Genomic DNA, 17,028 nt, shown 5'->3' with positions numbered 1-17,028 from the left:
AAAAAATTTAGCCTCTTTCTTGTTTCCTCAGTACTAAATTTCTTACTTAAAAAATGAATAAAATTAGTTTGCTGTGTTTTTGTAGACATGTTGGTCCCAGGATACCAGAGTCACAAGGTATGTGAGGTAAATATCTTTTATTGGACTAACTTCTGCTGGTGCAAGGGAAGTACAGAGCTCTTCTTCAGGTACGGAGAAGAAAACTAGTATTCAGGTTAAATACAAGAGGGGCAGATTGTTAAGCACAAGAGGTTCAGACACGTTGTAAGAGATCACCTCTCCAATCTTAGGACAATGGAGGAATAGTAGGCAGCAAGTATGTTACATGTTAAGAATGGCCATGCTGGGTCAGACCAGTGATTCCTCTAGCCCAGTACCTTGTCTCTGACAGTGGCCAGTGCCAAATGCTTCCCAGGGAATGAACAGATAAGGATAAATTTGAGTGATCTGCTTTCTATCATCCAGTCCCAGTTTCTGGCAGTTGGAGGCTTAGGGATACCCAGAGCATGGGGTTACATCCCTGACCATCTTGACTAATAGTCATTGTTGGAGCTATCCTCCATGAATTTATCTAAATTCTTTTTTGAGCCTGTAGCAGGGTGGACTCCTGCTCCGGGAGAGAAGAGGTTAAAACAGCCCTGGCAAGGGACCGTAGCTGGAGCCAGAAGCCTGGGCTGATGGCGGGAGTGGCTGCAGCTGGGGGCCACGCCCCAAACTGAGCCACAGGGTCTAATAAGAAGGCCAGGGAGCCAGAAGCAGAAAAGGGTCTCTCTTTGACAGGGAGAGAGAGACAGGCCTGGCTGCTTGGGGACTCACCCAGGGGACCTAAAGGAAGGCAGGGCTGGGGAAAAAGCCTTAGGGGCTGAGAAGCCCTAGGCCAGCAACTCCCCAGGCTGCAGGGCCTAATTCTAGGCCTGCAAGGTACTGGGCTTGCAGAGGGGCACCCGGAAGGTGGGTAAAGGCAGCCAGGCCAAAACCCCTTTGCCTATGATGAGTGGCTGATACTGCAGTCTGCCCCAGGGCGTGGGGGCTAGACAATGACTGGGCAGTAGCCAATACTGAGGCAAAGTGGGGATAGTGGGGTGGGGTTCCCCTGGGAAAGGGGAGACCCAGTTAAAGGGGCACTGAGGTCCAGGGAGGGGCCTGGGGCCAGCAGAGGACAGGTTGATCACCGGCCTGCAGAGGGCTCTCCGTAGCTGGAATCAACCTAATTCCCTGAAGCAACCAGCAGGAGGTGCTGCGGGGGTGAGTCCACACATTTACAGAGCCACTTTTTTTTTGGCCTTCACAACATCCCCTGGCAATGAGTTCCATAGGTTGACTGTGCATTGTGTGAAGTACTTCTTTTTGTTTGTTTGTTTTAAACCTGTGATCTATTCATTTCATTGGATAACACCTCGTTCCTGTGTTACATGAAGAAATAAATAACACTTCACTTATCAGAGGGCACTGTTAGCTTTCTCCACACCATTCATGATTTTAGAGACCTGTATCGTATCCCCCCTTATAGTTGTCTCTTTTCCAAGTTGAACAGTCCCAGTCTTTTTAATGTCTCCTTGTACTGAAGCTTTTCTGTGCCCATAATCATTTTTGTTGCCCTTCTCCAGTTCTAATATATATATATATAGAGAGAGAGATGGGGTAACCAGAACTGCATGCAGTATTCAGGTATGGGCATACTATGGATGTATATAATGGCATTAGGATATTTTCTGTTTTATTATCTATCCATTTGCTAATGGTTCCTAACGTTGTTAGCTTCTTTAACCTCTACTACACGTTGAGTGGATGTTTTCAGAGAACTATCCACAATGACTCCAAGATCTCTTTCCTGAGTGATAACAGCAAATTTAGACCTCATTTGGTATGTATAGTTGGGATTATTTTTTCTAATTTGCATTACTTTGCATTTATCAACACTGAATTTCATCAATCATTTTGTTACCCACTCAGCCAGTTTAGTGAGATCCATTTCTAACTCTTCACAGTCAGCTTTGGACTTAACAATCTTGAGTAATTTGTATAAAAAGTTATTGTAATGGGCCATTAAATCAGTGCCTCTGTTAAGTCTGTAATTTTTAGGGTCCCACATAGTTCTGAAATTTATTTCTCAGGTTCATCTTTTGAAGGCATTGTGCAAGTTTCCTTAGAGGACAAGGACTGAAAGGTCAGATATGGAGTGATCATTTTTGATAAGTGTTCACCCACAGGTGATGGGGTGTTTTTGTCTTTTGTCATTTTTCTATGTGAGTTCATTCAAGAACGTAGTGATTGTCTGGGTTCACCCACGTAGTTGTTATTGGGGCATGTGATGCACTGGATGAGGTACACACACATGATAGGCATTTGCAGGACCCATGCTAAAGCAGCAGCAGGGCCTGCCAAAACAGATGCAAAACCTGCAGGCATGTCTCCACTGCTACAATGATCTGTCCCTCTACCAGTGGTGAGCTGGAGCCGGTTTCCACTGGTTCACAGGAACCAGTTGTTAAATTCAGAAGCCCTTTTAGAATTGGTTGTCCCACATGGGACAAGTGGTTCTAAAGGGGCTTTTAAATTTAACAACTAGTAAAGCTCCAGCAGCACCCCGCCCTGCCCCCAGCCCCAGCTCACCTCTGCCTCCTCCCCTGAACACGGAAGGCCTTGGAGGGCTGAGAAGGGCAGCTTTGTGCAGGTGAGTGTGGGGGGGGAGGGGGAGCGAGGAGGGCTCTGGGGAGGAGCGGTGTGGCCCAGCTCCCTGGCCTCGGCCAGGTGGTGCACCTCGGCCCTGGCTCCAGCTCCGGCTTCGGTCCTGGGCGGATGGTGTGGCCCGGCTCCGGCTTCTGCCGGGCAACGCAGCTCAGTCCCGGCCCATCTTCAGCAGCTTGGTCCACCTCTGGCCCCAGCCCCAGCCAGGCACCCGGGCCTCGGCTTCGGTCCTGGCCAGCTGGTGTGGCCCGGCTCTGGGCCTGGCGGCGCGGCACGGCACAGCCCTGGCTCCAGCCAGGCTCCCCAGCCCCGCCTTTGCCGGGCAGCACGGCTCAGTCCCGAACCGGCTCTAGCGACATGGCCCAGCTCTGGCTCCGGTGGCGTGGCGCAGCTCCGGCGGTTTGACCTACCTCTGGCCCCGGCCCCAGCCAGGCCCCCCCCGGCTGTGTTCCTGGCCGGGTGGTGTGGCCCGGCTCTGGCCCCAGCAGCGCAGCACAGCACGGCCCCGGCTCCTGCCAGGCGCCCCGGCCCCGGCTCCTACCAGGCAGTGCGGCTCAGTCCCAAACCAGCTCCAGTGGCGCAGCCCACCTCTGGCCCCGGCCACAGCCAGGCACCCCGGCCCTGGCTCCGGTCCCAGCCAGGCGACGTGCCCCAGCCCCAGCTCCTACCGGGCAGCGCGGCTCAGTCCCAGACCGGCTCCGGTGGCGCGGCCCACCTCTGGTCCCAGCCACAGCCAGGCACCCCAGCCCCGGCTCCGGTCCCAGCTGGGCGGCGTGCCCCGGCCTCGGCTCTGGTCCTGGTGGCGCGGCCTGGCTCCGGCCCTGACTCCGGCTGGCCGGGCAGCATGGCTCCGGCCCAGCCCCGACTCCAGCCAGGCACCCCCAGCCAAGTGGCCCCAGCCGAACATCTCTGGCCTGGCCCAGCACCCCTGGCCTCCAGCATGGTACTGGGGCAGGGAACAGGGAGGGGGTGTTGGAAGAGGGCAGGGGAGTTTGCGGATAGGTGGATAGGGGTTGGGGCAGATAGGAGTCGGGCGATCAGAAGGCAGGGAACAGGGAGATTGAATGGGGGCAGGAGTCCCAGGGGGCCATCAGTCATGAGAGGAGGGATTGGATGGGGCAGGAGTCTCAGGGGGTGTGGTGTCAAGGAACGTGGGGGGTTGGATGGGGCAGGAGTCCTGGGAGAGAGCCACGACCCCCTCGAGGGGTGAGGAGGAGGGAACTGGTTGTTAATTTTTTGGCAGCTCACCACTGCCCTCTACAACATACCTTTCAAGATCCATGGGTCCTACACATCTCGTCCAGTGCATCACATGTCCCAACAACTGTTGGTGAAACAGAAGTTGGTCCAATAAATTATATTGCTTTACCCACCATGTTCATGTTCTCTGTGTGTATACATATATCTTCCTACTGTATTTTCCACTGCATGCATCCAATGAAGTAGATTTTAGCCCATGAAAGCTTATGCTCAAATAAATTTGTTAGTCTCTAAGGTGCCACAAGTACTCCTGTTTTTTTTACCGACCTTGTGTGTCTCAATAAAATTAGAACAGATTGTTGTGGGGGAAGGGGTAGAATCAAGTGTTTTCTGTTGGATATGTCTAAGTTCTTTTTTTGGTTATATTTTACTCCTTTGGATTACTGGAGAAACAGTTGTGATGGTAGTAGGCACTTTATGTAAACTCTTGTGAAAACAAAGCATTTTTCTCCCATGATATAGAACATATAATAAGGACACAATACTGATCCTATGTTGGGTGATAGTAGGTTGGAACTGCAAGCTTTTTAATAAGCCAGTTGTTTATTCAGCAGTTCAGTATAGTTTGAAGTACTGTACATTGTATAATTTTGTACATGGTTTTAAAGCATCTCTTTGAACCACCCCACGCCCAAAATATATTTCTCTGTTGAAATGCACATCAACTATTATTTATTATTTACCTTTCTGGTTTTGTGCTGCAAGACAAACATCCCAGTGGGTGCTATCAGCCTCTCAGTACAAAAGAAGACTTTTCAGAACAGTAATATGATTCCCTACAGCAGATGATTTGATCCTGATCAGGATTCTACAGGCAAAAAGTGCCAACAGACACTTGTTCTCATTTAACAGAAAACTTCTGAAACCAATATGTTTTCCTTTTATATTTGTATTCATAGCCAAAACAATTCATTTACAAGTGGATTTTTTGTTCCCATCTTTTAATTACATCTTTGTTTGCCAATCTGTTCCCCATATGATCAGATCCCAATATGCAAATCAGTAATTCAGAACCACTAATATTAAATCAGTCATTTAGTGTCTGATCTAATGCTGACTGAAGTCAATGGGAAGACCTGCATTCACGTCAGTGGGCTTTGGATTAAGTCGTTGTACGTATCATAAGGCTACCTCCTTAATAAGTATGCTCCGTCATATGGTGTTAGCTAGCTGAAGTCGGTGTCATACAGTATGCTAATAACACAGATCCTTGTTGATTTTTTTTGCTTTGGTGCACTCCATAAATAGCTTAATTTGACATTTTTTCATTGATGTTTCAAAACATTTCCTCCCTAGTGCGTATGGGATATTAAAATATATGATGTCATGTAAGTCAATAGTGACTCACTACTGAGGTGTTGATATGTGCACTTTACAGAAAGTTACTAAGATTTGAAATGGGTGGATGACCATACAATGTCTCTGCTTGTGCAAGTGCACTGACAAAGATATTTACCTTCCTCCTGCAGCCCAGATCCCTTTTTGCTGTGACTAAATACAAGCTTAATAGCAAAAAGGGCAGTGTCAGAGATCCTCTCTGCTCCATCTAGAAGACTTACCCTTCTTGTATTTCATTTTTAAAAGGATTACTCAAAGGGATTGCATTTTGTGCTTTTAAAAGATATTTAAAACCTCTGATTCTTTTACCCAAACTCGGTTGTTCCTATGATTTCCTTGTAATAAGATGATCTGATTAATGCCCTCAATTAGTTGACAGAAAGTGACTTCTGTATCTAGACTAATTGCGCTGCGCATCTTGTTCTCCTGTCTTGACTAGTATACTTCCCACCCCCAATCTTGAGGAGGATAGAGAATCTTACTGTACTGAGTGTTCTGAGAAGGTGGGTGGGGGAGCCAAAAGAAGAGAGGCCGGTTGTTTTGTATTTCAGACACATTGTTTCGTACAATTAAAGAAGTCCTGCTGCATTTTAAAAGAATTTAATGGGTGTGAAGTGAGTGCTAAAAATCTGCCTTTCTGTTCATGCAAATTTACATAATCAGTTATACTATCAACCAGGCATATCCTGCCTGCTTCTTTTTTGAAATATTTGGCAGAAAGATGGTCAAGATTTTCTAATAGCTTTGTCTTTCTTGAATTTCTGTGTTACTGTAATCTAGTGCATCTGGTAAAAGTAATAATACTTTGCACTTCTGTGATGGCGTCCATCCAAGGATCTCAAAGCACATTACAAATAATGCCTGTGGAAAACCTTTTGATTGTACCTTTTGTCGTACAAAAGCAGGGGATTTCATGTAAATCAGAGCAAAATCCCTTTCTCATGTAAATGGCCAGAGCAAGGTCGGGGAGAGGGGAAATATGTAAAGTATATAGTGTTTCTTCAGGGTATTTTTCCTAAGGGATCAGATATTTTTGAAAGTGTTCTTAAAAAATGAGTGTTCCCTGACTGAGCACAATTTGAATAGTAAGTATGTTATTAGAACTCCATATAAGCATATAGGAGAAGAGAGGATTTGTTACATAGTCTGGTAAAATAAAGAGAAATGCAACTGAAATCTATACACTTAGGTCCAAATTCTGCCCTCATTTACATGCATCAGCCATTATTGACTGAGTCTAAGGCTTATATTCTTAAGATTGGTAGCCAATGACTAGTTGGCAGTCTGGAGAACTTATTTTGGGTACCAGAAATCTGATTTTCTTAATTTTCTCCAATGCTTCTACAGAAAAATCTGCCTCTGTTTTTTAAAGGACCAAGCTTCTATGTTTAGTGCTGTCAGAGGACTATTGACCATTTCCCTGTGGAATCTTATTCATCAGGCATTTTCTACAAGTAGTAAAGCACCTGAAGTTCAAATTCCACTACATCATTCCACTTTGGAAATTCAAGTCAGGAGGGCGGGAGTGGAAGTCTTAACTTTTGAATCATCTTGATTTTCTTGTTTTTAATTGTACTTAAAATCATCTCATAAAATTGAGGGTGATCTTCGGAGACTTTCAGTGAACTATTATACATTAAAATAAAGAAGTCAAATATTTGTGTAGAGAGAATATATACAAAAACCATAAATTGTAGACAGACATATTTTATTTTTTAGCTAGATTGTAGATAGACATTATTATATTATGAGTTCATGGAGATATATATATTATACATACAGTAGGTATGTATCTTTCTGAAGAAATGTCACATAGGTCAGCATATTAAATCAGTTTAGAGTCGATATGAAAGCATAAGTCCCTTTTGCTTTGTGCTTATTGTTACAGACACAATCAGACTATAACTTCTTATAGAGATCTCCGAATACTTAACGAGGAAAGGGAGTATAAGAACACCTCCTTCGAACTTCCATTCAAATTTGTATCGCCTAATGGACCTTATTTGTTTCTCAAAGCTGAGCCCTCACCAAGACTTTTTATTTTTCCTTGTCTCATTAAGGCACAGAAATCTGGCACAGGAGGGGACACCCAGGCTGCTGAAGACCTTCTCCTTAGCAATAAACCCCTGACAGACCTGATTAGCCTGCTTATTCATCTGGTAAGAACTTGCTTGTTTGTAAGTCTTTTGGAATGTTGCTAAAGTTGAAATTACTCCTCTAGTCTGATAACCAAATGCAAGTTTTTGGCAATACCTTGTTTTAGTGTCCATACAAGCTTTTGAGGGGACTTTGAATTTCAGGATCCTAAATTCAAAAAAACTGCCTCACGACACCTTGTTGCTGTGGAGCATTTTGAAATATGAGCGCATATTATTAACCACTCATAAATCAGGTGACAATGAAATCACTGTCCTTGAATTTCAGTTATTTTTAATGAAAATGTCACACTGATTTTTTTTTTATGGAATGTACTTAGTTTGGAGGTACACATGGTATGACTGTATTAGTATCTTGTTAGTACTCCTGCCCCTAAACCAAATCGTAATGATATACGTCAAAGCAGAGAGAGGACATTGGGCACTGCATCTAGAATCTGTGAAACTGATGCTGACTTACTTCTTTGCAGCTGGGCATGCCAGTTAGGCATGGTAAGGTTACATTACTTGCAATCCATGGAATCCAGGCCAGGTAATGCCTTAGAGTGGTTCATGCAGGGTAGCACATCATGCACCATGTTCCAGAAATATGGAGTGGTATATGAAGTGATATGTACGTTGCAACTACTTTCATGAGGCATGGCCACAGCCATGGTTGCATCATTAAGGTCACCCTGAAAACAGAGTTTCTCAAGACTTGGGTTCTTAACCTCCACATAATGCAGATGTATAGTTCCTATCTTGTGGAACCAATCAGAAGCAAGAGGTTTGGGTTAGATTCTGTAACGGAATTTGCAGCACAGCAGGAGGAGGGTTGAGGAGGGTTTAAGCCAGGCCCACACAACATGCGGCCCGCGTGGGCTCACTGTGTGGTCAGCGGGCAAGCGGCGGGGTGGGGCTGCTGGGCTTGCCCCCTGCCCAGGGGAGGGGGAGGCTTTATACTTTGGGGAAGGTGGGGTGTTTCCGCAGGGCTGGGCGGCGCTGGGGCGGGAGATGTGTTTCGGGGGGGGGGGGCCAGGGGGTTTCAGCCCTCAACTGTTTTCTTTGGAGTAATATAGCCCTCGCCACTTTACGAGTTGTGCAGGCCTGGTTTAAGCCATCTTTGTAATCTCCTTACCCTAGCCTGCTCTAGAAGTTGGAGAGGCCCCTGATGTAACCGAAGCAGCTCCAGAGCATTATCTAAGTTGTAGTAGCCTCTCTGGGGCTATGTGCTATGACCCGCCCTCAGCACACCCACTATGCCAGGGCTTGTGAAGAGGTCTTCAGAGAACAATCCTACAACAGCACCTACTCCAGGAATATCCTCCTTTGGACAGATAACAGGCTTTTAGGGTCTAACTTCCATCTATTGTGCTCCCAGGGGCTCTATTGGAGGATTGTCCCCATTGTAACCAGGGCCGGCTCCAGGCACCAGCCCAGCAAGCAGGTGCGACCAAGGGGAAGGGGCGGCAGTTGGGCTCTTCGGTGGCAATTCAGCAGCGGGTCCTTTGGTCTCGGAGGGAAGGACCAGATGCCAAATTGCTGCCAAAGAAGAAAGCGGTGCAGTGGAGCTGCCGTCGATCACGGCTTTTTTTTTTTTCCCCCTCCCACCAGTTGGGGCGGCAAAAACCCTGGAGCTGGCCCTGATTGTAACTACCCATGCCTAAATGCGAAATCCTAACTTAGACTTCCAGTTAAGTACCTGGTCTCTTCCTTTCTCCCTGTTTTTCAAATCTGATTTCTGTTTGGTGTTTGAACCACCAAAATTTGTAATAAAGAATTTAGGTAAAATGTTCCAGTCTCAGCTAAACAAAACCTATAGGTATCCAGACATGAATGCTGACCTTTGATTTTACTCTGCCAGTGGACTTCTATTCTGAGGAAGTATGATGCTTTCTTTATAATTTTCTGTACTAGACTTGTCTATAGACATTACCTAGACTAGATTTACTTGTACCAGCAATTGATAAAACCCTTTTGAAATCCCCACTCAAGTCCCCACAACAAAGCAGAGTGTGCTCAAATTTGGATTACATAATATTCTAACTCTTATATATTGTTAATTTAAAAATCTATGTATATGGTAAATTTTGAAACCTAAACAGATTCACAATGTCCTTTTAAGCAAAACACTGGAGATAGACAAATGTTTACTTTTTTGACCTTTAGACTTAAATTTCATTAGCTCCCTAAAGAACAGAAAAATAGTAGTCTTGCTTTACTCAGTCTATACCACCTGGAAGTCTATTACAACCTTCTAATTAAAGGATAGAATAAGATGTATAGTTAGCATGTACTTATTATGTTACCACCCACCTCCACATCTCATCAGAGCAGCCTCAGTTACAGCTGTGCTTTACTTTGTTCCACTATTCTGATGTATTGAAGATGGTTTAACATGTCACTTGGTATTTGCTGTTTTAAATATATAAATCAAGAAGCATGATGATGCATATTAATTCTTTTCCTTTTGAATCTTGAAACGATTTTTTAAAAGTGATCAATCTTCCTTGTATTCTGTGTGAGAGGTGCAAGTTCTTAACATAAATGCATAATTGCATTGGTTTATGTAAGTTAACTCACCTATTTCCCTTTCTTTTGAACTTTGCATCAATTGCCTATTAGTGAAGGTATCTGTATTGAACCCTTTGTTATAAAATTAAAAGCAATCTTTGTGCTGATATTGGCATAAATGCTGCTTTGCCAGAGATAATGTAACACCACAATCATGTCAGCCCAGGAGTGAGCCCACAGCTGCCCATGGAGGTTACTTGTTCCACGGATGATGATTAATCCTAACAGAGCAGTGAGTAGGTGATAAGGGGGTACAAGTGACATTGTAAACTGTATCCTTTAACTGGAGGTTGGAAGGTGTAGACTGTGAAATCCACTGGTTCTGGGGCATGACCCAAGACTTCTGGCCATGTTTTTTCAAGTATTTGCCTTTGTGTATAGCCCAAGGCCTGAACTGGTCCTTAATTCTACAGATTATTTTTATAGTTTCTACCCCTCTGTAGATAACATTTACTGGAAGTTAAATAAAACAGATTGAATATGGGCCTTTTATTATTTACAATGTTAGATGAGATAATCGTGCTGTGAATCATAGCTGTACATTTGTCAAATTTTGAGGAAAGTCATTGTAACAAAGGGTCAGATCATCATAGGTGCAAAGCATTTGGCTGCAGTGGAAGATGCAGCTCAGCATCCCTCTCCGTTTGGCCTAATCATCACAACTCAGGGAAATCATGAAAAAATGCATGAAAAGTTAATCATGGTTTGTAATTACCAAACAATCTTTGCAGAACCAGGGTGTAGCGGTGCCTTCTCCCAGCCCCTCCACAAACAGTCAGAGACCAACTGAAGTGCAGCACCTGTGTCCTTTTATTGTTTGTGTCCATTCCCGTGATCACTTATTTACAGAGACCAACACTCTGGGAGACTGCTAACTTCCCAGCCAGCAAGGATCTAGAGCCCACGCTCCTCCTTTTCCTGTCTCCCCCTGCTTCCTGTCTCTTAGCCAGCTTTACAGGGCAGGCTGGCTACCCAGGCCTGCAGATGGATCCAGTCTGGTAATTAGGGCATGGCCCCTCAGCCAGCCCAACTACTACCCTTCTTCCCCTGGAACAGGGCTAACAGAGGCCTGGCTTGTTTCTCCCAGCCAGCACCCTGTTACCCAGGCTCATTATATTTATTCTTTTTTATGTGGGAAATGGGTGAACATTGCATAATCTCTTGGGTATATAGTGACTACCTTATTCCCACTTACATATCCCTTATGGTAGATGGAAGCCTCATAAAATACCACCCCACAAACATCATCTTGTTTCACCACTGCTTTTTCCTGTTGGCCTATTGGTCTATTCCTTGGACATCTCCCCTCTTGAGACCCTCCTAGACTAGTTCTCTGAGTTCTTCAGTATATTTGTTCATCCTGATACCCTGTTATCTGTAGCCTCTCATTTAACCCTACTGGTTGTTTTCTTAAGAACTTTCATAGTTATTTACTTCTTTCTTCTCCCACATACTACCTGCTTATCCACTTTGCTGACTCAAACTTCCAATATTTCAAGAACAATAGACATGTTAAAAACTATTAAAATGCTGGACTCCACGTCTCATGACATGTGTGACAGTCATCCATTTAATCATAGTTAACTAAACTTTAATTCAAAAGCAACCTGGAAAATACAATGCAAATGAATAAACCAGACAAAGTTCATAGAACTAAACACTGACAAATGTACCCTCTGTATACATAATAGTTAGCAGAATTTAGCATCTTGTTCTTTGATGAGTGTACATGTTGCTATTAGCCATTGTATAGAGGTATGATAGCACCACTGTATTAAAGGCTGAAAGAGTCACTGCATTCTAAAACCTGTTTTCAGTCATTTTTAATCTTTTCAGAAATGTTCCTTTTTGGTTGAATTTTCTCATCCTTGTAACAGTGTAAAGGTGAATTTTTAAACTTTTTTTGTAAATTAGAATTGATTGAGTTTTATGAGCATGGGGAAAATGTGTTCTGCTTTCAAAGGTTGGGTGGGGTGCAGACGAGCAGACTCATCCCTGCCGCGCCTCCTGCTGGTGTCTTCCAGGAATTAGCTCGATTCAGCTCTGGAGCACCCTCTGCAGGCCAGTGATCTGTCTGTCCTCTGGCCCCTGTGTCCCTCCCTGGACCCGGTGCCCTTTTACATGGGGTGCTACCCCCTGGCAGTAACCCCTTTCTCTCAGGGTCTCCCTTCCCCAGGGAACCCCTACCCACCATCCTCACCTTGCCTCAGTGTATGGCTACTGCCAGTCATTGTCTAGCCCCTGCGCCCTGGGGCAGACTGCAGTATCAGCCTACTTATCACTGGCAAGGAGGGTTTGGACCTGCTGCCTTGGCCTATCCCTGGGCTGCCCTCTGCAACCCCCAGTACCCCTTGGCCTTCTGCTAGGCCACAGCCTGCGGCTTTCCAGGCTAGAGCTCCCCAGCTCCTTTGCCTTTCCCCAGCCCCGCTTCACTCAGGTAGCTTATGTCCAGCTCCCTGCAGCCAGGCCCATCTCCCTCTATAGCTAGAGAGAGACTATTTGGGTTTCTGGCTCCCAGCCTCTTATTGAGGCCAGCTGGGCCTGACTGGAGCATGGCCACAGCTGAGTTTACTTTCCCCAATCAGCCCAAGCTTCTTGCCCCAGCCTAAAGCTGCTTTCTCCAGCCACAGCGCCCTCCCAGGGCTGTTTTTAACCCTTTCAGGGCAGAAGCAGGGGACTACCCTGCTATGGGGGGGGTTGTTTTTGTGCTCATCTCACATTCAGATTCAAACTTGGCAAGGACATTGTCGTCAGTGAGGTATGTGACCTGAAAGGAACAACACTGGACGCCATTTAGCAATTACATAATGTACATATACAGTGTTTTATTTTCCTTGAGGCAGTAAGTATGCATGGTTCCAAACAGAGATAGAGTACACAAAAGCAATTTAGATTGTCTAAGATGAACCATGTCATCCTGTAACTTCCTTGCACCCCCACCTAACTGTCTGTCCCTCTTACTGTCTCAGTGATCTGTGTCTGTGAAACTATAAAGAGAAACATATCAGAATTGTACTTATTGGTAAGAGAATATTGACATACCTGGAGTTAATACTGGAGTTGGGCAGGTCAGTTTATCCATCCCACTTAAAGTAAAAGCAAGACATAACTCCTGTCAAGTTCTTTAAAAAATGTTCCTATGGTAGCAACTCTAAGGACAGAGAACAAAACTTTAAATCCTAGAAGAGATGAAAAGACCTAGTAGATTGTCTGGTTCATTCTACCTGCCAATGCAAGTTTGTTCCCTGTACATGTTCATGCTTTGTCCACTCAGTTTTTAAATAGCCCAAATGATGAACCTTCATCTCCCATAGGAGACTCACCTACAGTCTGATAGGTAGACATTTTCCCTGATAGTCAACGCACATTTCCCTGTCTCAGGGCCAGGGCATGGGTGGCCTGGCCTAGGAGTTAATGTCAGGTGCAGACCAAGGTGCCAGGAGCCAATTGCCAGGAATCAAGCCAGGTTAGAATGTCAGAGAATCAGAATCGAGTGACAAACCAAGGGCAGGGATCAAGAGTCAGTTACCAAGAGTCAAGCCAAGTCAGGACTGGAAGGCAGGAACTGGAAAATGCCAGACGAGCAATCCATGGCAGAATGAAGCCCAGTTGTACAGACAACTTCCTGATTCTTCTTCTGGCTTAAATTGTGGCTCTGGCCCAATCAGGAGCCTTGGAGCTCTCCCAATCAGAACATAGAGGTGGGGCTTGTGACACAATTGGGCTTCATGGACCTTGGTTCCAGTTGCTGTATCTCAGCTGCCAGGTGGAGGATTGAAGTGTGATGACTCCCAGGACCCCCACAGACCCAGATGTGAGACCTGCAGGGCTTGAAATCCTTTCTGTATTTTCATTCTGCTACACTTACAATACTTACAACTTCTTGGGCTACCTTGAACAATTCCTCACTGGTATTTAAATTCTTCAAGTAGATGATTGTGTGTCTCCCACCCCACTGACTAATTTTTTCAACCAAGTTCTTACATGCTTAGCACACTCTTAAATCAAAATGTGTTAAACTTGAAAATGTCAAAAACCTAGAATCAATTTTTCCCTTCTGTAATTGTGATTTAGTCCAACATTTAGGACACACTGAAGCAAATATAAGACACCCAGACTGCATGTAAATGAAACCACTAAGTTCTTAAGAACATTGAAACGGAGATAATTACAAAATTCATCATGCAGAAACGCTGCAAATATAGAGAATTCAGTATTTAATCCCATTATCAGTATTGTCCTTAATTGATCAAAGCAAAATAAATTGACCAGTTATTTCTAGATTCTTCTTGGTAAGTGTATTGCTTAAAAACCAATTCAATCTACATTTTTGTTGTCCAATACTTCTGTATTTAAAAATAATTGTAATTTATTTATTTCACCTGTAGTTTGTAGCCTTTGCAGAAATTACCAAATGGAATATTTAGACTATTCTGATATGATTTGTATGATTTGGAAAAGTTGATGTAATATTGCTTTGCAAATGTAATACCCTCTAAAATTTGGAGTGCTCTTCAGAAACTTTCCAAAAATAGGAGGAAGCGTTAATTAAAGGACCAGCACTTATGCATTATAGTAGATCATGCTAAATCTACTTGGTCTTGGCAATACTAATGTGATGTTATTTTTACGAGTTAACTATTACTACTATTCTAAATTAAGTAAGATGACATAAGCACACCTATAAAAATAAAAATTTACCAAGTCAGGCCAAGAATGAGCCTCTAATTTAGAATTCAGTTTGAAATAAGTAACTTAACTTTCTCCTTAGTTAGATGAGCTCCCATAAATCCTTATTCTTGGTCTGGCATAGCATATGAATGGCAGCTTGTGATGGCTGCCAAGTGAGAGGGCTCCAATTGCAAGGGATAATATACCCTAAATTCATTTCCTCAATAAGTGTTCCATAGATTCAAAGAAAAAGAGAAAATTCTTATACCTTTCAACTATTCCTACAGAAAGGGGCAGGGAATGTTTTTGTTTTTCTTTTCAGTTGGGTGGTGCTCATATTCTACAGAGATGAGGGTCATATAAGTATCCACTGGGTGGATTAGACAGAACAGGCTTTTCTTTAACATTTGGCTTGAATAGATTCTCTCCCAACGATCCATAATACAGTCTTTATCTCTGCGATGATGCTTGATTTCCTTTCTGTCCCTCTTATAACATATTAAGTTGGTAATGGATCATCTTGCTGGAAACTGGTATTTTCTTTTGGAGAAAGGCTTCTTCAGGGCTTTGGTACCATAGGACAACTGGCAATATTAGTAACTTCTCAAATAGGTGTGTATTTCTTCTTTGGTGGTGGCAGATCAGTTGCATGTTGGCATATATATAAATAAATCTCCAGCAAGAACTTTTTTCTCATTTGCCAAGATTGTGCTGTGACTTGTTTCAAAGCATTGGAAAGCATCTGCTTTTCTGGCATCAAAAATGTCAGGAGAAAGAGTATCAACATATATAGACTACCACCTATTTCTTATGAATGCAGACAGTTCTCAGATACTATGTATTGTTAGATGTTAGCCCTATGTCCGGCCACAAATAGCTTTCTTCTCTGTACAATATGCAGCAATGAGAAAGGGAATTTCCATGATCCTGCTTGAAATTGTATCACTTTTTTATTAATTTGTATAAACTCCTGTGTCAGTACGCACCCACTTTGAAGTCCAAAGGGCTGAATACTGGGCAGTTGTCCTTGGTGGAATTGCATAAAGAAACTGCAGGGGAAATAAGGATATGTTGTCATAAGTACAAAATTTCAGAATGGGGCCTTTGATTCCTTGACAATTAGAATATATTAAAGTGAGCTAAGAAGAGTCCTTCCTAAAATGTGTTTTTCCTTGGCTTGAAAGTCTATAATTTGCTTTTAAAGCCAAAAGATAGTGTTATGTAGTATGTTTTTTTAAAAAAAAACATATTTAAAAGTGTGCATATGTACTAATAAGTATAATAATGACGTTTTACTTTATACAAATGTTTGCAAAAATCATCTTGCCTATAGCTCCCAATGGCCCTTCCTGTACAGCATGTTCTGTAATCATATTACTGATCTAATGAACATCTATCTCTTATCGTAATAAACTCTCTTTGTGTATAACCTCATTAAAGTGCTGAAGTAGTGTCCCCTCAGGGTATTCCAGACAGTTTCATTGTAGCTCTAAAATTAGATGCCCTAACAACTCCATTGGTGTGAAAACTGCCGCTTCAGCTCAAATAATCTCACATATTTCTTGCAGTGGTTTGTAATTCATGAACTCTGTGTAACTGGGCTCAAAATGAAGACATATTTTGGCAATAAACTGCAAAGTGTAAGACCATAATAAAAAAAACAACTTCCTGTTTAGTTTGAATCTGGTATAAAACTACATGGAGCTAATAATGCCTGTGCCTATGCCAGATAGAACTAAATGCCATTCAGATTTTACATTATTAACCTGTTTTCAGGAGATCATAGTACGACCATCAAAACTAATTAAGCTGAAACTTGACACACACTATGCATCAAGATTGTAACAAGCAGTTATTTTATTTTACAAATTTCACCCCAAAATAGGAAATCATTGGGGAGGGTTATACTATTTGCACTCTTATAACTTTAGCTACTTTAATGTGCATTTTCTGTAAGTAGAGAGACAGGGTTGGGGAGGTAGTATCTTTTATTGGCCCAACTTCTGTTGGTGAGAGAGACAAGTTTTCGAGCCACATAGAGCTCTGCTTCATGTTTGGAAAGCTACTCCCTGGTCACAGCAAAATGCAAGGTGAAACAGATTGTTTAGCATAAGTAGTTAGCACACATTGTAAGGGACCATTCAAGATAGAGTGGCCCACTAACACCTTTGCAGTCATGGGACAAATAGAGGGGGTTAGTGGGTTACAGATTTTTGTGATAACCATAAAACCAATGTCTCTGTTTAGTCCGTGATTTTTGGTATCTAGCAGAATAATTTAAGCTCCTAAACTCATCTTTTGAAAGTGCGCTGCAGATTTCCTTTGAAGATGTGGACTGGTAAGTCAGATAGAGAGTAATCGC

The 17,028-nt window shown here is 43.4% G+C and overlaps 1 protein-coding gene across 5 annotated transcripts in view; it reads left to right on the top strand.

Annotated features, from left to right (window-relative positions):
• The window catches only part of ULK4 (unc-51 like kinase 4), a 447,445-nt gene that overhangs the window by 351,978 nt on the left and 78,439 nt on the right, over window positions 1–17,028 (top strand). For all 5 annotated transcript variants that reach the window (XM_030551188.1, XM_030551184.1, XM_030551185.1 and 2 more), the window contains exon 34: window positions 7,347–7,445. In XM_030551188.1, coding sequence (XP_030407048.1) covers window positions 7,347–7,445 — 99 coding nt within the window. The remainder of the gene's footprint in view (window positions 1–7,346; window positions 7,446–17,028) is intronic.

This window comes from Gopherus evgoodei, chromosome 2 (assembly GCF_007399415.2).
Source record: "Gopherus evgoodei ecotype Sinaloan lineage chromosome 2, rGopEvg1_v1.p, whole genome shotgun sequence".
NCBI lineage: Eukaryota > Metazoa > Chordata > Testudines > Testudinidae > Gopherus > Gopherus evgoodei.
The sequence above is the reverse complement of the archived record's forward strand: the minus strand, read 5'-3'. Positions and strand labels throughout refer to the sequence as shown.